The 21,159-nt window shown below is 36.6% G+C and overlaps 1 protein-coding gene across 14 annotated transcripts in view; it reads right to left on the bottom strand.

Annotated features, from left to right (window-relative positions):
• UBE3A (ubiquitin protein ligase E3A) overlaps positions 1 to 21,159 on the bottom strand; it is a 104,582-nt gene that overhangs the window by 58,807 nt on the left and 24,616 nt on the right. For 6 of the 14 annotated variants that reach the window (XM_054449943.2, XM_054449942.2, XM_063652477.1 and 3 more), the window contains 3 exons: positions 18,708 to 18,771; positions 16,151 to 16,270; positions 12,545 to 12,586 (listed from right to left, as the gene is read on the bottom strand). In XM_054449943.2, the coding sequence (XP_054305918.1) occupies positions 12,545 to 12,586; positions 16,151 to 16,170 (62 nt within the window). In that variant the 5' untranslated portion in view covers positions 16,171 to 16,270; positions 18,708 to 18,771. Of the gene's footprint in view, positions 1 to 12,544; positions 12,587 to 14,145; positions 14,342 to 15,682; positions 15,748 to 16,150; positions 16,271 to 18,707; positions 18,772 to 21,159 lie in introns of those variants that run through there. The other 8 variants (XM_063652476.1, XM_054449937.2, XM_063652480.1 and 5 more) reach the window with 7 other exon arrangements.

Genomic DNA, 21,159 nt, shown 5'->3' with positions numbered 1-21,159 from the left:
ACACTTCAGGAGTGCAAATGCACTCTTCCGGAAGATTCGTAACCCACTACATTCATAAACCATTAGATAAGAACTGAAACACGAGGAGTCACTGAAGGGTTTTAAGCAGGTAAGTGACTGACAAAATTTGCCTTTTCAATAACTGAAACCAAAGTGGGCAAAACTGGAGGCAAGCAATCCAGTTAGGTAATGACTACTGTAATAGTCCAGACAAAGAATGTAGCAGTAGGAAGAAAAAAAAAAGATGAAATTGACCCAGGAAATATTTAAAATAAGTAGTTTGTAAGAGGTAAATAAGCTGGAAGAGCTAGAGATAATGGGTAGGGTTTCTGGTATGGGCAACAAGATATGCTACAAGCTGAGATGTTAATAAAAACAAGCGTTCATCAGCATTTAGTAAGTCATTTACTCATATTATGTCACTGAATACTCAATATGTTAAGAGGCAGACAGTAGTTAAAAAACAAAGAACTCGGTGAATCAAAAAGTTCCGCTAATTTGGGGAAATAGAATCCCTTTTATTTTCGTTAATCTCTTTTGGGTTTGATCCTCATTTATAGCTGACAAGAAGTTCTATGTACTAAAGGTAAACTATTCTCATTAATGTTTCCAAAAATCTCTTGGAATAATTAAGATATAAAGAAATTCAAAATTCACATGATTATAAAAATCCTTCCTTAGATAATCTCATAATATAGCCACGTTTTGCTCATTCTACTTTGAGAAGATTCAGCCAGAAGCAGTTCATCCATTCAACTATCCCTACTGTGAACTAGAAGTATGTTTCCTTACATTTGAAACAGAAGATATAGGTTTATATGATGCTTTAGGTGGTAGAAAAGCAAGGCAGACTATGACTCGTGTCACTTCCTTCCACACCTGATGCCTTTCATGGGCTCCTGTGTCTGTCAGAAGAAAGCAAAGGGCCTTAGCGTGGTCCTGGCTTTCTACATCCAAATGCATTTTTTCACACCTTCTCCCATCAGCTAACTCTACATTATGGCAATATAGAACTTCTTACTACTCAGTGGACTTGTTCTGCTGTCTTCTCTGATTCCAGGTATCATTCTTCCTGCCTAGAACACTATGATTCTTAGTTATTCCCAAGCATCCTCAAGGTTTCAGCTTATATATCACTTTTAAGATAATTAGGTATTCTTCCTCTGTAGTCTCATAGCAACCAGTACCTATTCTCACTACTATATGTTATTATAACTGCCTATTAATTAAATGGGAAGCTGAGGCATATGACCTAATAACTGATTTACTGTTGTATCCTCAGAACCTAGCAAATTACAGAGTCTCAATAGAGATTTTTCAATTTCTCTTTTGATACTGTCTAGATAACAGTGTCAATTAAACCTACCTTTCTCTAATTATTTGACCTTGAAGGGAAATAGATGTCAGAATACCTCCTGGTTTCGAGTATACTGGAAGCATACAAAAGGACCTTCTCAATCTGGAGACCAAGAATATGATATGAGAACCTATAGGAGAAGCACTTATTTGATTAAAGAGATTTCTTTTACTTCAGAAAATATTTCAATATGTTACTTGACCCATAAATGCTTATAGATGTGTAAGTACACCCAAGTTAGAAGTCATATAGGAAATAAAAGCATCCAAGCTATATTTCTATGGTCTACTCTGATTAAAAGGCTGAGCTCTCCTATTAAATTCAAGATAATGCATGTGGATTATGGAGCACAGTGACTTGCTACATTGTAAATGCTCAAAAAGATGATAGGTGTCATTACCCACATTCTATGGGCTGTGTACATACTTATCAGTGTATATACATACATAAACTGATCCTAAAAAATTCTTCCTACATTTCTGCAAGATAATTAAAAAGGCAGAGACAAACATTTTGCATAAGTTTACTAGCTTCATTCTTTCATATAGGAAGTAGTTACTGACTACCTACTGTATGCCAGGCACTGTCATTAGGCTTCCATTCTAGTGGTAAAGAAGCAAAACAACAAAGAAATCAACATGCAAGAAGTCAAATGACATTAAATCCCACAAAGAAAAATGCAGCAAGGTAAGGGGAATGCAGAAGAACATGATCATTCTTTGATGCAGCCGGTCAGGAAAAGCATCATTTGAGCAGAGAGCTCTCTCTGAATCAAGTGAGGAAGGAAGCCACATGGATTATCACAGAGAAGGGTCACAGGGTCACAGACAATAGTTACAAGCCTTAAGATGACAAAGATACAGCCATTTTAGACAGAGATGAGCAAGTGAGGTAGGGAGATCACAGAAGTGAAAGGAAGCCAGTTCATACAGGGCCATGTAAATCTCCAGATTTTATTTTTAAGATGGGAAGCCTCTGAAAAGTTCTGAGCATAATAAATAACATGGTTTAACTCAGGTTTTAAAAAGATCATTCTGGCTGCTACTAGAGAATACACTGTAAAGCACAAGACTCCTGGGAAACAATTTCTTTCTTTTGCCAAAAGATAATGCCTTTAAACAGGGTAAACAGAAGTTTACCTGGTTAATGGTTAAAAAAAAAAAAAAAAGAATTATGGGTATTTTGAAGGTGTAGCCAACAAGATTTACCAATAATTTGAGGATGTGACATAGAGAAATTAAAAGATGCTTCCAAGGCTTTTGGCTGCACAGGAGGGAAAAAGAGCTGTTACTGACTGAGACGGCAAAATACTATGAGAGACGTAGTTTGGGATGATGAAAATCAGGAGCTCCACTTAGGACACGTTAAGTTTGAGAATCAGACTTAACTGTTGGATAAATCAGTCTACAGTTCAGAGGGCAAGAACTGACGATGGAAATAGGAGAGTTGTCAAAGTGTAGATTAAAAGCTCTAACCTAGAGAGAAAGAATAAAAATGTCCCCAGGACAGAGTCCTGGGGCATTTCTGACATTTACAGTAAACTGAGCATTTATTAAAACTAACTTGCTTTACTGAACCATAAATCACTTGCTGTATTTACCCCTGCTCCATTTATAGTTATACATCTGGAAACATAGCCTTAGTGTTGGAGGTAAAGAGTAAATACCAAACATAAAAAATCTGATCTGGTCGGGTGCGGTGGCTTACGCCTGTAATCCCAGCGCTCTGGAAGGCCGAGGCAGGCAGATCAGGAGGTCAGGAGTTCAAGACCAGCCTGGCCAATATGGTGAAACTCCATCTCTACTAAAAATACAAAATTAGCCAGGCATGGTGGCACATGCCTGTAATCTCAGCTACTCGGGAGGCTGAGGCAGGAGAATTGCTTCAACCTGGGAGGCAGGGGTTGCAGTGAGCCAAATTGCGCCACTGCACTCCAGCCTGGGCGACAGAGTGAGACTCCATCTCAAAAAAAAAAAAATCTGAAGTTACTGAGAAACTGATTTGAAATCATTAAGAAAATTAAGGTATCTAAATTAATACATACAAAGAGATTCTACAACACGGTATTTATAAATTTAAACAAAATCCATGGCCAGGCATGGTGGCTCTTGTCTGTAGTCCCAGCACTTTGTGAGGCCAAGGCAGAAGGATTACTTTGGGGCCAAGAGTTCAAGACCAGCCTGGGCAACATAGTGAGACCCTGTCTCTACTAAAAAAAAAAAAAAAAAAAAAAAAAAGCAACAACAACAAAAAAACACTGTTTTAGCCTGGCATGGCGGCACATGCCTGTAGTCCCAGCTACTCAGGAGGCTGAGGCATGAGGATCACTTGAGCCCAGGAATTCAAAGTTGTAGTGAGCTCTGATCACACCACTGCACTCCAGCTGTGTCACTTATGACAGAGCAAGACAATGTCTAAAACAACAAGCAAACAAAACAAAAAACTAAAGTAAATCCAGGTAAAATAAACATACAAATAAATGAAAAGATCTGGGTTACTGCATTAGTTCTGTTTCTAGGCTTAACTACAAAATGGTGTCCAGTTGTTAAAAACATTTGCTTAGGAGTATTAATAATTTTTTTTTTACTATGCTCTTCTACATCCTAGGAAATTGGCAACACTAAGAATTCCTAAAAACAAACAGGAGTGTTAACTGTATATAAATTATTATTTAAGATGCATTCAAGGCGTTACCTAGTTAAAATATCAAATGCATGTCAAAGTACAAACAAAAAAATCATGCTTCAACAAATGTGGGATGTTGCCATTAATGGACAGTTAGTTCTGAGGTAAAACCAAGAATCCTTCATTACCTATTTTGTAAATCAGGACAAATACTATTAAGGTATTAGGTTGGTACAAAAGTAACTGAACAAACCTGGACCTACTCACCTCACTGAAAGCGCTGCCTGGCTACAGTTTCTAGATACAGGAATGTGAGAAATGGTAGCAGCCTTGAAGGTTTAGAGCTATATTCCCATACCAATTATGGCTAGAAACTTAAACAGCTCTATTGAGACATTATGGGAAGTCTAATTTCCTGTTACTCTACTTTAACACAGCCAAGTAAAACAGCAAGAAAGCTTGCTTAATTCAACAAGGACTGAATGCCAGAGTGTCACCTGGAAACTTGTGACAAATAATCACGCCTCACACATTCATCCTTGGTTTTTACTACCAAATGCAAGCTTCATCTATCCTCTTCCATTCTAAACTTGACTCATCCTCCTAACCTCTTCCAGAAAGATCTCTAGAAATCCAGAGGCTTTCTGAAGAACTACTTTACATAATGGCCCCTCAACTTCTTAGCTTTCATGAAAGCCTGGCTCTTCCCCAGAAGCACTGCCTATCATGCAACCCTTTTATGTGACTCCTAAAACCCCTAAGTTCACCATTATTCTTCTAATTCCCTGTATTAGAAATAAACGACAAAATTCCCTGTATTAAAAACAACAAAAAAACAGCTTGTAATTTGAAACTCATGTCATCTAACCGAATGCCTTCTCTTTCCCTCTCTGTTCTGGTCAATTAAACCCACATATTTAAGCCTCCACTTTGCCCCCAGTTACATCATCAGCAAAGTGACTTCAATGTCCCTGTACATGGTTATATCCCAATACTCTAGGCCCCCCAAATATTTGCCTTTCTCAATTTGAGACATCTTCACCTCCTCATTTCAGCAAATCACTCCCTTGTCTTTGTTAGACATATTAAAACCTCTGACAATGATAATCTCAGCTATCTTTTTAAGAGTTTCACTCATACTCATATCTCCTTTCACCTGTCAAGACACCAGGTTTGGTGACAAATAAAAATGATACATATTTGGGAGGCTGAGGCAGGCGAATCATTTGAACCCAGGAGGCAGAGGATGCAGTGGCCAAGATCGTGCTACTACACTCCAGCCTGGGTGACAAAGCAAGACTCAGTCTCAAAAAAAAAAAAAAAAAAAAAAAAGAAAAGAAAAAAAAAAAAAGGATACATATTTATCGTATTCACATGACGTTCCAAAATATGTATACATTGTGGAATGGCTAGATCAAGCTGATTAATACATGCAATACCTCACATACTTATATTTTATGGCAGAACATTTAAAATCTACTCTTAGTGATTTCCAAAAATACATTGTTATTAACTAGTTTCCATGTTGTACAACAGATACCTTCAACAAATTCCTCTTAATTGAAATTTTATGTTCTCTGACCAACATCTCTGCAACCCAGTCCACCCACCCCCAGCCCCTGGTAACCACCATTTTACAACTCTGAGTTAAGATTCCACATTTAAGAGAGATGTAGTATTCTGTGGCTGGCTTACTTTCAACAATGCCCTCCAGGTTCATCCCTGCTGTCACAAATGACAGCATTTCCTCCTTTTTACGGCTGAAGTATATTCCACTGTGTATACATACCACATTTTCTTTATCCATGAACACTTAGGCTGATGCTGTATCATCGGTATTGCAAATAATATCGAAAGGAACATGGGAGTACAGATCTCTTCAGCACACTGATTTCATTCTTTTATATATATATAAAAATACATATATATGCAAGTGTGACTGCTGAATCATATGGTAGTTCTATTTTTTAATTTCTGAGCAAACTTCATGCTATTTTCCATAAATGCTGTACTAATTTACATTCCTACCATGTGCAAGATATCTCGTCTGCAAATCCTCATCATACTTTAACAGCCATTCTAATGGCTATTTGTATGTCTTATTTTGAGAAATGTCTATTCAAGTCCTTTGCCCATTTCTTAACTGAGGTGCTTTCTTACTATTGAGATGTCTGAGTTCCTTACATATTTTGCATATTAACCCCTTACCAGATATATGGTTTGGAAATACTATCTTCCATTCTGTGAGTTTTTTCATTCTGTAGATTTTTTCTTTTTGCCATGCAGAAGCTTTTTAGTTTGATGTGATCTCATTTATCAATTTTTATTTTTGTTGCCTGTGCTTTGGGGTCATATCCAAAAAAAATCACTGTCCAAACCAATGTCACATACATTTCTCCTATACTTTATTCTGGTAGTTCTACAGTTTCAGGTCTTATGTTTAACACCTTAATCCATTTTAACTTGAATTTGGTATATGATGTGAGATACGGGTCTGATTTCATTCTCCTGCACGTAGATATTCCACTTTCCCAACACCACCTATTGAACAGACTTCCCTTTCCCCGCTGTGTTCTTTGCACCCTGTCCAAAATCAACTGACAGTACATGAATTTATTTCTGTGCTCTCCATTCTGTTCTGTGGGTCAATGTGTCTGGTTTTTTGTTTCTTTTGTTTTGTTTTGTTTTTAAAAGAAAGGGTCTCACTCTGTCATCCAGGCTGGAGTGCAGTGATGCAATCACAGTTCACTGCAACCTTAAGCTCCTGAGCTCAAGCAATCCTCCTCCTTCAGTCTCTCGGGTAGCTAGGACTACAGATACACAGCACCGCGCCTGGCTTTAAAATTTTTTTTTTTTTTTTTTAATTTTAGAGACAGGGTCTCACTATGCTGCCCAGGCTGCTCTTGAACTCCTGGTTTCAAGTAATCCTTCTGCCTCAGTCTCCCAGAGTGTGGGAATACACGTGTGAGCAACTGTGCCCGGCCTGCATGTCTACTTCTATGTGACTATCATGCTATTATAATTACTGCAGCTTTGAACTATATTTTGAAATCAGATAGTGTGATGTCTCCAGCTTTGTTCTTTCCACTCATGACAGCTTTGGCTATTTAGGATCTTATGTGGTTCCATATAAATTTTAGCACTGTTTTCTAGTTCTGTGAAATTTAACACTGGAATTTTTATAAGGATTGCATTAAAACTGCAGATTGCTTTGGATAATAAAAACATTTTACAATATTAATTCTTCCAATCCATAAACACAAGATAACTTTCCATTTATTTGTATCATCTTCAATTTCTTTAATCAATGTTACATAGTTTTCAACTCTTTGGTTAAAGTTATTTCTAAGTACAATCATCCCTCGGTATCTGCAGGATATTGGTTCCAGGATCTCCTGTAGATACCAAAATCCATGGATGCTCAAGTCCATTATATAAAATGGTATAGTATTTGCATACAACCTACACACATCCTCTTGTATACTTTAAATCATTACTTAGTACCTAATACAACGTAAATGCTATGTAAATCGTTGCTATACTGTAGTTTCCTTATTGTATAAAACAGTATTTTTATTGTTGTATTTTTTTCTCAAATATTTTCATCCAAATGTTGGTTCAATTTGCAAATGCAGAACCACTGATACTGGGAGCCACTGCATGTTTTGTTTTTGGTACCTATTATAAATGGAATTGTCTTCTTGATTTTTCTTTTAGATAAATTTGTCATTAATGTACAGAAATTCTACTGATTTTTGTATCTTGATTTTGTATCTTACAACTTTACTGAATTTATCAGTTCTAACAGTTCTCTGGTGGAGTCTTTAGGGTTTTCTATAAACAAGATCATGTCATCTTCAAACAGGGACAACGTCGTCTTCCTTTCCTACTGGGATGCCTTTTCTTTCTCTTGCCTAATTGCTCTTGCAAGGACTTCCAGTACTGTGCTGAATAGAAACGGCAAAAGTGGGCATTCTCGTTTTCTTCCTGATCTCAAAAGCTTTCAACTTTTCAACATTCAGTATAACGGTAGCAGTGTTTGTCAATATGGCCTTTATTTTATAGAGGTACATTCCTTCTATACTTAATTTGTGAGAGTTTTTAGCACAAGAGAATGCTGAATTCTGTCAAATGCTTTTTCTCAATTATCTCAATTATCTACTGAAATGATAATATGGTTTTGGCCTTTGTTCTCCTAATGTGGTGTATCACATTTTATGGATTCAGGTCTGTTGGATAATCCTTGTACCCTTGAGGTAAATCCCATATGATCACAGTAAATGATCCTTTTAATACATTGTTGAATTTAGTTATTATTTTCTTCAGAATTTCTGCATCTAAATTAAGAATACGGGTCTGTAATTTTCTTTTCCTGGAGAGTTCTTGTCTGGCTTTGGTATCTAGGTAATGCTCATCTCCCAAAATGAGTTTGAAATTATTCCCTCTTCTTAAATTTCTCATAAAATTCTGAGAACAATTTGTACTAGTTCTTTAAATGTCTGCTAGAATTCCGCAGTAAAGTCACCAAGTCTTGGGCTTCCTTTGGTGGGAGATATTTTTATGACTGATACAATCCTTGTCACTGGACTGTTCACATTTTTAATTTCATGATTAAGCGTGGGCAAGTTGCATGTGTCTAGGAATTTATCCATTTCTTCTATGGTAATCAATTTGTTGGCATATAATTGTTCAGTCTCTTATGATCCTTTTATTTCTTGTACTTCTCTGGTATCAGCTGCAATGGTTCCTCTTTCATTTCGGATTTAACTTGAGTCATCTCTTTTTTTCTTAGTCTAGCTAAAGACTTGTTGCTTTTATCATCAAAAAACACAACTCTTAATTTTTTTTATCTTGAGTCATCTCCCTTTTCCTTAGTCTAGCCAAATAACCTGTCTTCTGAGTTCAGATTCTTTTGTCTGCTTGCTCAATTCTGCTTTTAATGCTCTTTTGCATTTTTCATTCCATTTACTGCATTTTCGGCTTCAGAATTTGTTAAAAAATAATCTCAATCTCAAAATTTCTCATTTTGATTGTTGTTTTCCTGATTTTGTTGAATTGTTTATCTGCATTTTCTTGAAATTCATTGAGCTTCCTTAAACAATTACTTTGAATTCTTTGTCAGGCAGTTCATACAGGTCCATTTCTTTATGGTTGGTTCAGGTGCCTTATTGTGTTCCTTTGACTGGTGTCACGTTTCCCTGACTGTTCTTGATCCTTGTAGTCATGTGTTGGCACCTGCACATTTGAAGAAGCTGAGACTTGTTCCAGTCTTTGCAGAGTGACTTTATTGGGGAAAGCCCTTCACCAGTCGGCCTGTCTAGAGATTATGCAGCCTGAGTCCACAGGGGCTGGCCTGGAGTCTGGGTCAGCAGGGTAGGTCCTGGAGCCTTGGTACACAGGTGCTGCTGGCCTGGCATCCTGGTCTACTAGAGCAAGCCTGAACCTTGGGTCTGCAAGGACCAGTGTGAAGGCTGGGTAGGTGGGTGTTGGCCTAGAATTTGGATCACAAGGGGCTGGCCAAGTACTGGGTTTGGACCCTTGTTCTGCAGGGATGTGAGGCTACAGGGGCCGATCTAGAGGGCAGGGCTGCAGGTACCACCCTAGCACTAGACAGGCTTGGAGCCTAGGGCTGTGGGATCCAGCCTGGTGCTGGGGTGGGCCTGCAAGCTTGGTTTGTGGGTATTGGCCTGAAGTTTGGGGCCATGGGGGCCTGCCTAGCATTGAGTTTTACTGGGGCAAGCTCAATGTTAGGGTCTAAGTCTGGTGTACACTTCCCCTCCTTCCCCCAGGTGGACAGTATCTCTCTCCATGCTGGGCTCTCAGGGATTGAGGGAGGTGTGACGCAAGTAATGTAAAACTGTCCTTCTTACCCTTTTCAATGTGTCTTTTCTTATTTGTGTGCCACATTCAGGTAATCTCTGATCTGGTTTCTTAGCTCTTATATTTTTGTGTGTAGATAGTTGTTCAAATTGATGGTTCTACAATGAGATAAGTGCTGCAAAGTGCTAGTCTGCCATCTTGCTGTTATCTAGACCTCAGGCTTTTCTTAAAACAACTCAACACTTTGGTCTGGCATCCCAACCTTTCCAATCATGGCCATCATCAACAGCATATAAATTCAAATACTCCAACAATGTTAACATCTTATGCACATGCCACTAGTGATTCTGCTCCATCAGCTCTGCTAATATCCATTCCTAAAATACCATGCATAATCTTCTGGCTATTGGAGAAAAGTCTTTAAATTTCAAGTGTGATAAGGTCTTTAATCCTAACTAGTCACTCAGTGGAATGAGATTCTCCTAGTCTGATATGGTTTCTGATTTCAGGTAGCCAGCCAGTCAAGACTCTCAACTTCTGATCCACTTCTTCACCCATTCCCCTCAGTAGCCTTCTAGGTTTTCAGTCTTCTCAAAACCTCTAAACAAACCTTGTATTCCACAAAATATTATTAAAAAATGTTTCATAAAAAGTTTCATGGTCACTAACCTACAGTAACATACTACCTTATATCCACTACAATGACTACTATTAAAGTACACACACACACACACACTCACACAATATGTGATGGCAAGGATGTAGAGAAACTGGACCCCTTGTGCACTAGTGGTAGAAATGCAAATAGGTACAGTTGCTCTGGAAGAGTATGGCAGTTTCTCAAAATTTTAAAAATAAAATTACCATATGATCCAACAATCCACTTCTGGGAAAACAATTCAAAGCAGGGTCTCAAAAAGATACATGTACACTCCTGTTCACAGCAACATTATCTGTAATAGCTACAACATGGAAGCAACCTGAGTGCTCATCAACAGGTAAATGGATAAGCAAAATGTGGTATATACATACAATAAAACATTATTCAGCCTGAAAAAGGATGCAAATTTTGAAACATGCTAAAGATGGATGAAACTTGAGGACACCACGAAGTAAAATAAGCCAATCATAAAAGGGCAAAAACTGTATGATTGCACTTATAGGGGGTACTTAGAGCAGTCAAAATTAGACACAAAGTAGAATAATGGTTGTCAGAGGCTGTGAAGATAAGGAAATGAGGAATTATTGTTTAATGGGTACAGAGTTTCAGTTCTGCAAAACAGACAGTTCTGATGGTGACTGTGCAACAATATTAATATACTTAATACCACTGAGCCGAATACTTAAAAATGGTGAAATGGAAAATTTTACATTATGTGTATTTTACAACAATTTTTTAAAACTTAAAAGACAAGTCACATGGTTGGGTCACATAAATTTGAGAAATACATTTTATAGTCGTTTCTTGCAGATTCACAATATATACCAGCATTTAAATAAGGTTCCAATATTTTCAGTAAGAAAATCTTGATTTTTCCATCCTCACCCACAATTACAAGTAATATCACACATCCATCTTTGCTTCCTTGTTCTAATTTCATTAGATGGGCATCTTTCCTCTTATTCAAGGTCAATCACTATATCTGCATTTTTCTTTTTTTTATATTACCTGTATGAGAGATACACCTGTATTTTTCATTCCAACCCTTACTACCTCGAAAAACTTTGCTTTGATAATTACTACCTCTATTATCTGAAACATCTTTAGTCTTCACAATAAATCACTAAAGTCTTACTTACTTCATGTTCTAAATATTTGTCTTAAATCCAGAAAAATTTATTTTGAATTCCTATTATACCACTGTCATTGTCAAGGCTCTCACTGACTGAACTACGTTACCACCACATGTTTCTCTTCAATCCTTTCTCTATTGCAAGCTTATTAAAAATACACGTTTGACAAACTTACTATCTACCTACTGAGCAAATTCTTTGCTGACTCCCAAATACTTTCTATCACATTGTATCTTCTTCATTTTCCTACCTCTCAGCTAGTTTATGATCTAAAAGTCCTCAACTGCCTATTGTCCCCTACTCCCTATGCTGCTTCTAACTGGCTCATACTTCTGCCTAGGATAAGCCGCTCATGCTTCTAGCTGCCTGATTCCCAGTCACATTTCAAGCCTGAACTTAGCATTTCCTGGCCACTCTTACTTCCCTGCCATCTATATTAGACTCCTATTGCACACCCGAGTACTCCAGTACTCCTTCATGTTACTATTGTATTTTGGATACCATTCTACATCAGTGACTGAAATTATTTGCTTCTGCATCTTTCACTCTTGAGTATAATCTAAATTTCTGTAGGGTAACAACTAATTATTGCGCATCTCTGTATCTATAACATAGTACCTGATGCCTTAAATATGGTAGGCGCTGAGATTGTTAAACTCAACTCTTTCCTCAATCTCCCTATTTCCCTACAACTGCTACCAGGGAAGCAAAAAGACTAAGAATTCAGGCGTGTGCACTTATCTATCTAGTAGTAGAAATCTAGTAAACTGTTACCGAGGTTTAGAGTTATCTGATAGGAAAAAAAGTAGGTATGTTCCTGTCTCCCAATTTACTGCTAAATGATTCCTTTCTTTTAACCAGAAATTATTTCCAAATAACGTGACGTAATTTAAAGCAGTCTAGGGCAACTCAAAATAAGAACCACAGTCTCAACCAAGTTACACTTACATTCGGCTAGCTTCAATGTCGTCAGACTGAGGTTCTCCTGATCTGTAAAATGCAATTGAGAAACAGTTAGCAAAATATTCCATATTCCAAAAAAAAAAAGGTAGACATATTACTTAGGAAGACAAATTTGTAAACAAGATTTAAGCACTAAATAAAACAGTTTTAAAATTAAAGATGTCAATATGAAAGAAAGTGGTCAGATCAGGTGGCCATACAACACATTTATTTTAAGGGTTGGACTATTAAAAAATTCAATGCATGTTTTTTAAAGGAAACTGTAAACGCTATACATAGATACCAACAGACAAGCCATTATAAGCCATAATTATTCACAAAGTCAAATACGTGTAATAAAACACAGAACTAAAAAACTTCCTATAGCCAAGTATTGGTTATCCACATTAACAAAGGTACTCACTGGTATTCACTCACAGTATCAAACTTTAGATTAGTGGCTCAGTAAACTACTCCCTAGGCAGATAGACTAAAGCTTAGGCCAGCCATGTAGTTTTGTAAATGAAGTTTTATTGGGATGCAGCCATACTCATTCATTTAGGTATCATCTATGGCTGCTTTCACACTAAAAGAACAGAGCTGAGGACTTGTGGCAGAAACCACATGGCCCACAAAGCCTAAAATATTTATTTTCTGGCCCTTTAAGAACAAATGTGCCAACCGCTACCGCTACTCCAGACAATTCAAACTAAAATCTAATACCTTGGTAAGCTTAAAGACACTTAAATCAGATACAACATTCTAATGATGATTATCTTGGTTCAACAATGAAATTGTTTCCCTAAAAATACACTTACTGTATGTATTACCTGTCAAAAGTGTATCACCTGAGGTGAAGTTTTACACTGGATAGCTGTGAATTAACTTCAGTTTTAAACAGTTGCCAGTTACTTTGTTATTTCTAAATATACTACTGCTCTCTTATGTAGGAATATTTAAAATTCTAAGTCACTAAAAAGCCTTTCATTTTCATTTCACGAGACATGAATCAGTATTTCCTTATCTATTCACTTTTAAAAACAGCATCAGCAACAATGAATGATATGAGTCAATATAATATTGATTTCTAACACTTAGAAATTCCCAAACTAGATAAAAAATGTTTTTTGAGGTCAAAAGCTAAATTTTCAAACTGGCATTACAAAGTCCTGATTTGTGAACTTCTCACTGACTTTAGGCTCCAACTTTAAGCAACTCTAACAAGAATCTTAAAATCAGAGTCACACACACACACACACACACACACACACAAACCTGTTTTCTAAATTTCTTAGCTAAAAAAAAAAAAAAAAAAACCCCTCACTTCTTTATCAGACTCTCAAAATTACCCTCACCGCAATTCATTCAGATTCCAAGGACAAGAATGGAAAAGAAAGAAAAAAAAAAAAAAAAAAGACTCCAGCAGCTCAAATATTTATTTTAGATCTTCTTTGCAATGTATTTAAATTTTCAATTTTGCACAAAATTACATAAGAACTAAAAACTGGGGCATGCTGGAGGTGGCAGTGACTTGGCTGTGACACAAATGCAAAAATTTCACTCCACCCTCTCCCCCAGGGAGTAAGCAAATCACCTATGTGACACACCTGGTCTCCACCAGCCTTGCGGGTAAGTACCCCAAGATTGCTTCCAAACTTGTATCTCCCAGACAGAAGAGCTAAAAATTGATGATAACCCCATGTACCAGCTGACTCATTTTTGAAAGTGCGACCCTCCAGCATCAGATGTCATACTGTAAGGAGGCAGAGCTGGCTTGCAAAACAAAAAATAAACCTGCTGGCACTGAGGGAAGAGAGGCAGATTAGAAGTTTTCAAACATGTAGGCAGCAAAACTTTCAAAATTAACAGGGAAAGAGAAGAGAGGGAAAAAATGAGGACATGATGATAGGAAAATAAAAATATTACTGCAAAAAGGTAAGACACAAGAAGGAAAACAAATCTAAGTCTTAGAAGTACAATATGTAACTATTACAAAGTTTTGAGATCCTGAAATGGGATAGAGTTTAAATACATTATCAAATGATAACTACATCTATCTTCCCAATTTCTGTTCCCTAAGCAAGAGAATATGTGAACGTTGGCATCAAAATGTTTGTCACCAAACTGTAACATATTAATTACTACTTTTTACATATATTAAAGTAGGCTATTAAAAACCATTGATAAGACAAGCTAAGTAATTTAAACCAATCCAGTATAGAAGAAGAAGGATTGAAAGATTATTACCTTAAAATAAATCTGTCCTGGGTCTATTAAACATAGCAAAGTTGTTCTATTCAAATTGGAAACTGTTTTTTAATCAAGAGAAAAATGAATATATGCAGAACTAGCAGACATTTTTCTTGCAGTGATTTATAATAATTTATGTCTGAATAAATTTCTACTCATCCTAATAACAGTATATTTCTAGAATATTATAAATAAGTTACCAAAAAAAGTCCCGAGGTTAGAATTCAAACTCTCAAAACTATGACATATGCCAGGTGTGGTAGTTCATGTCTGTAATCTCAGCACTTTGGGAAGTCAAGACATAAGGATCACTTGAGCTCAGGAGTTCAAGGTCAGCCTGGGCAACATGATGAAACCTCGTCTCTTAGCTGGGTGTGGTGGTGGGTGCCTTTAGTCCCAGCAACTTGGGAGGCTGAAGTGGGAGGGTCACTTGAGCCCAGAAGGTCAGAGCTGCAGTGAACTGTGATCGTGCCACTGCACTCTAGCCTGGGCGATGGAGTGAGACCTTGTCTTGGAAACAAACAAACATAAACTATGAAATATATACCACCTAGCAACAGTTCCCAAGCTTGACTTTGGCTCCTAAAGAGTCTACTTATTCTTTTACTGCCAAGTTGCTGTGCAGAACATATAACCTAATTCAAAACATATAACCAAAGGGAAATTTTTATATTAAACTATTGACTTAGGTTATCCTAAAGTGTGTCAGAATAACAAGTCAGAAAAGAAATTTTAAAACTGAAACAATAACCAAATAACATTAGGTAATAAAATGTAAATCTTAGAATGAGAATCAATTTTAGGTCTTGATTTGAATCGCAGAAAATATGATCACAAAACGCCCACTAATCTGAATACTGCAGCATGAGCTAGCAAATTCAAATGGTGGCTCACTTCCAATAACACTGGTGCAGCTTCTCCATCCTGCAAGCCACTCCTTTTACCTCCACTGTAACTCTCTAGGAGAGAAAAGTATACTAGTTTTATTAATGTTATAAAAACTTCTAGAGAAATGTTTAGTTAAAACGTTCACCACATAAAAGGCATACTTTAAAATGCATATTAAGAAATTTTTCATGTTTTCTATAATGTTTATAGTAAAATGTTTAAAACCTTGAAATTTTTTGAGAAATACTTTCCTGTTTATCCATACAGATAGGTCTTTGATAGTGGCTACTGATATTTTTAATAAGAAAAAAAAGACACTAAAATATTTTAAGGAGATTAAATGAAGTAGGTCAACTCTCAGGCCCACTATTCTTAGCAGTATTCCTGCCAACTATACATTGTCTTCATTTTTACAGTATGTATTTCACTTTACAATGACAGCCTTTTAAAGGCTGTGAAATAATTCAAAATTACCTTTTACAAGCTGTGGCCATTCGGTGACATCAGGGTGATCACAGCTTTGAGTCACTGATTAAAAACAGGTTGTCACACCAGTCTAGCTGTTACCTTGATCTGAGCGTAGGCTTAATAACTCTAATAAATTAAACAAACCTTTGGTTAGAACACTTTAATATATAAACCCAATTCATTGCTCAAAAAATAATCTTCAAAGCTTCAAATTAGGTGTCAATGTAAAATTCATCAGAAGAGTAATTATTATAGAAAAGTTTTTAAGGACTATTTTCCAGCATTTTGTTTTTCTTAAATGATCTCTTCATTTGAGAAAATGTAATAATTCCTTGTACTTTTACGTAATGTTATAGTTTATGAAGCATTTTGGTCAACAGTACCTTGAGTCTTAATAACAACTTTGGCTTTACCTAATCAAGACAGATAATATAAGAATTAAAAAAAAAAAACAAAAAATTCAGCAGCCTCCGAGTGATTAACTGACTTGCCCAAGATTTTGGAACTAGTGTTGAAGGACTGACTAAAACCCAGATATACTGACTTCCTATCAAGGGATGGATTTTTTTGTTTGTTTTGGCTTAGTTTTGCTATACTGGGTTTCGAGATTTAAGTATATGTAAATGAATAAGGATTCAGAACACAGATTGAGATCTTTCAAATATGGACAAATTCAGTCAAAAGATTCTTAAACTGACAGAGAAATCAGTCACCAAGGAGGCAACTGCTTAATGGAATAGTTATATACATACACATAAACACACACACACATAAATACAGTCTAGTCCTACTAATTCCATCGTAGAGTCATTTAACATCAGTCAAAACCCCTTAAGTACTGCATGAAAATATATTCTACTCTTTCTTGGCCATAAATCTACTAAGATTTAATTTCATGAAAAAGTATGGCAAAAGATGAAAGCATATCCTCCTCCCTCAACCAAGTATCTTTTTAACCCCTTACATGGCCTTAGCTGAACTTTTCTGATTGTCACAGTTCAAATTTAGCAGGCCTCTTTACTGACACTGTAGTTCTGGCAAAGATACCATACATCTGAAATATCCCAGTATCAAAAGATCATTTTGTGCAACTAGTTCTTTCCCCTCACGATTCCCCTATCCAGGCCAAATCTGAGGCATCAACTACGGAAAGATGAGGAAATTAGGAGGAAGAAACATTTCATAATTAACATCCTCAAAGCAACAACAGTCAAGCGTAAAAGGTGGTTACCAGTGTGGATTCAGAACCCAATATAAAACAGCAAGGTATCTGCGAATACCAACGGTTAAAACATGAATGTTTGAGCCCATACCTATGCAGTTATGAATGCAGGGCTTCAAAATCCAGATTAGGTGAGGATTGGCCTGAATATATAAAAATAATTGCAGGGGATTCCAATAAATGGGATTTACAGTATCTGTAAGAAATAACGCAATCTCCCAGATATTCCTATCCTAACTATACATTTCCTAACAAGAACCTAGACATTGCTGAGGTCATATGGGAAACACCACCTTCCCTAAAATAAACAATGTGGTCATGATACAGCTTCCCCTTGGGTTCTCAAGAGACTAATGGTATGTGGAATTAGAAGATTCAAACAAGTCTAACTTTCCATCTTGTAAACACAAAAATAATAAAGTTAAAATGTCTTTTAATTGACTAATTGATCTCAATGTAATTAAAGAGCTATATGTATTTTGAAAACTACTGAGTCAAGTCCTCTCTTCCAGTCCCCTCTTTTATGAGATCCGGTGCTCAAAAGGCTCCAAGGCCAGGCTGGATTTATGTCTCTGTTTGGTCATTCACTAGCTGAGAAATCTTGGGCAAGTTACTTAACCTCTCCGAGTCTCAGTTTCCTTATAGGTAGAACTAGGATAATAGTACCTATTCCATAGAGCTGTCATGGATGAACAAGCTAACATCTAAATATCTCAGAACAGTGCCTGACATAATGTGCTCACAAATGGTTGGGCCTGGTGGCTAACGCCTCTAATCCCAGCACTTTGGGAGGCCAAGGCGGGTAGATCACTTGAGGCCAGGAGTTCGAGACTAGCCTGGCCAACGCAGTGAAACCCCGTCCCTACTAAAAATACAAAACTTAGCCAGGTGTGGTGGCACACCCCTGTAATCCCAGCTACTTGGGAGGCCAAGGCATGAGAATCACTTGAACCTGGGAGATAGACGTTGCAGTGAGTCAAGAAGGTGCCACTGCACTCCAGCCTGGGCAACAGAGCAAGACTCTGTCTCAAAAACAACAGCAGCAGCAGCAACAACAACAACAAATGGAAGCTATTATTAATACTCCTAGCCCAAAATCCAAACCTGCCTCTCAATATTTTTATGCATATTATTTTACCTCTCATAGCACACTAATCTCTTGTAAATTTTTTTCAGCACCCTACCTGGGTCCCTCATACAGTCTTGGAAGTGTAGTTAGTGAGCACCTGACACAATGCTTTAAAAATGGCAGGGGCCCAAATTTGCTGAACACATCTGTCATTATTATGACATTAAGATACACATGCAATACGAATTCCAAAAAATAAAACAAAAACATACCATATTTCGCCAAACTTCTGAGGAGCTGGTGAATTCTAAAATCAGGCTCTTACAGATTTTTAACCTAAAATATAAAACACCTCACTCAATTCTTTTTACATAAACAACTGGATAAACTTCCAAAAAAAAAAGGTACTAAATTTCATCATAAAGGCAAATTTATTTTCTATAATAATTATGAACATCCAAAAACATATCAAGAAACAAATTACTGCTGTTGCCAGGATGAGGAAAGCATAGGTAGGCAGGCCCTGTAGCCTGAGTGCTTTCAGCAGGCAAAGCCATATTTCCCATATTCATCCATAAAGCTTAGTGCCTTCTATTTATTTACTCTATCCTCCCTCCAAAAGGACTAAACACATAGGAAAACTATTTGACTATATCCCTCTAATCCCTTCAAATACCTATAGCAATTTTGTTTTTAATTAAATTCTATATGCTAAGCATTGGCTATGTTAGGTACAAATCTGGGCATCTACCACTTTCTAGAGTAGCAGCCTTGGGCCGACCCTCTGACCCTTGAGTCTCCAATGTCAGGTTATTGTAGTAGAGAAAATGCATTAAAAAGTTATAGTATAATGCCTACCTGGCACAAAACAGGATTTCAATATACTACGATAATTATAATGTATTAAATCAACCACTTAATATATATCAAAACTTAACTCTTAAAAAAAAAAAATCCTGAAGCTTAAAGAAAGCCCCTAAATTATCACTGTAAATTCTTGTTTGTATACAATCAGAACATTCCTCAATGGAACAAAAATAAAGTCCTTTAATGTACTGCATTACATATAAAGAAAGCAAATCTCAAAGATTAAGAAACCTATCCAGTGTCCTAGAGGTTGATGGTAGAAAGTGAATACACTGCATATAAACATTTTGAAATAAAATTAACCAACTTTTAAGGTTTAAGAGACTGAGTTTCAAACTTCAGTCTATAATAGAATTACCTGGGGAAATCTAAAAATGCAACTCCTTGGGCTCTACTCGCAAAGATTTTCATTCAGTGCATGAAGTAGGGGGTTCATGAATTTTTTTTTTAATTTTTTTCAGACCCACCCAAGAACGCAGAAACGAATTTGCATTTTAACACATACTTCACACGACACACAGATCTCATTTTAAGAAGCCCTGCCTTCCAAATTATGAGTTAGGAAGACATAATCATAGAGGAAATATACCAAATCTATAAAAATACAGAATAACAAAAACTGTGAGCACTACAAATATTAGGCACACTCACTTGCCAATTTAACCATAAGAATCCTAATACCAGACATAGTTCTCTTACTTTATCTCTTCAACAGAGGGCTCAGTCTAATAATCTTATAAATAAGTATAGTCTAATAAGAAATGCCTATGTTGATCTATATCTACCTCCCTAAAATTTTCATTTTATTCATTTCTATTTCTCCTTCAGCTCCTTCTAAAGCTGTTTCAAAACTTAATTTCACAAACTGTTTTTTTCTATCACTTTTTATTATAACACCCAACACTTCTGTTCTCCTTTGCATCATGTTTATGGTGTCTTATATTTATGGATAATGCTACTTATTAAAACTGTCTAAGTTTTGTCCATTTATACATTTCACAATTAAAGGACTACTCCAACAATTTTCCTAAGTCCTCCTGCTTTAGGCTCTCCTCATTCCAGTCCATTCTGCAGTTAAGACTTAAAAAGTTTTAAATACTGCTTTCAAATAATACTTGCATCATAATTCCTTCAACTCCATTAGCTCCTCAGAGTACCATTTCTTTATCCTCTTTCCTTTTACTGCCAAAAAGACTTGTGAAAACCACTAGCTCAGCTGCTATTTTTCTATCTACTGAAATTTTTCTTGTAAAGTTTCCATCATTTCTGTACATTCCCAGTGCTTTGGCCCCTTAATCCTACTTAATTTTTGTAGCTTTTAAGACTGCTAATGACTCCTCATCTCCTTTAGCCTCCCTAATGTTGTATCCACTCATTTTCTTCCATCTCTCTAAAGGCAACAGTCTTCTGCTAGTTCATCTTCCTACCTCATACGTGGCCTCTCTCCAAGTTTCTGTCAATAGCCACTTTTCTTAACCTAAACCAATTTTCTGCGCAATGTCATCCATTCCCATAGCACCTCTGTGCTTACGAACCCCTAACTCTGTATCTTTAAGCCCTTACCTCTGGCATGGTGTGCCTGCAACTACATATTACCAACGGTACACATCCATTTGGATGTCTCATTAGCATCTACATTCAACGTATCTAATATCAAACTCAATTATTTTCCCAAAGAACTCACTCTGCCTAATCTCACTGTCCTAGTTAAGAACTAAAAAATTTGGTGCCATTCATTACTTTCTCCCCCTCATTTTTATTTGCCCTAACCACTGTGTAGGTTGATACTCGTTCAGCCTTCAAATTCTTAATAATCATTAATTCAAAATCTGTCTACTAGATTTTGAGTGCCTACTA

This window comes from Pongo pygmaeus, chromosome 16 (genome assembly GCF_028885625.2).
Source record: "Pongo pygmaeus isolate AG05252 chromosome 16, NHGRI_mPonPyg2-v2.0_pri, whole genome shotgun sequence".
In the NCBI taxonomy this organism is placed as follows: domain Eukaryota; kingdom Metazoa; phylum Chordata; class Mammalia; order Primates; family Hominidae; genus Pongo; species Pongo pygmaeus.
The sequence above is the reverse complement of the archived record's forward strand: the minus strand, read 5'-3'. Positions and strand labels throughout refer to the sequence as shown.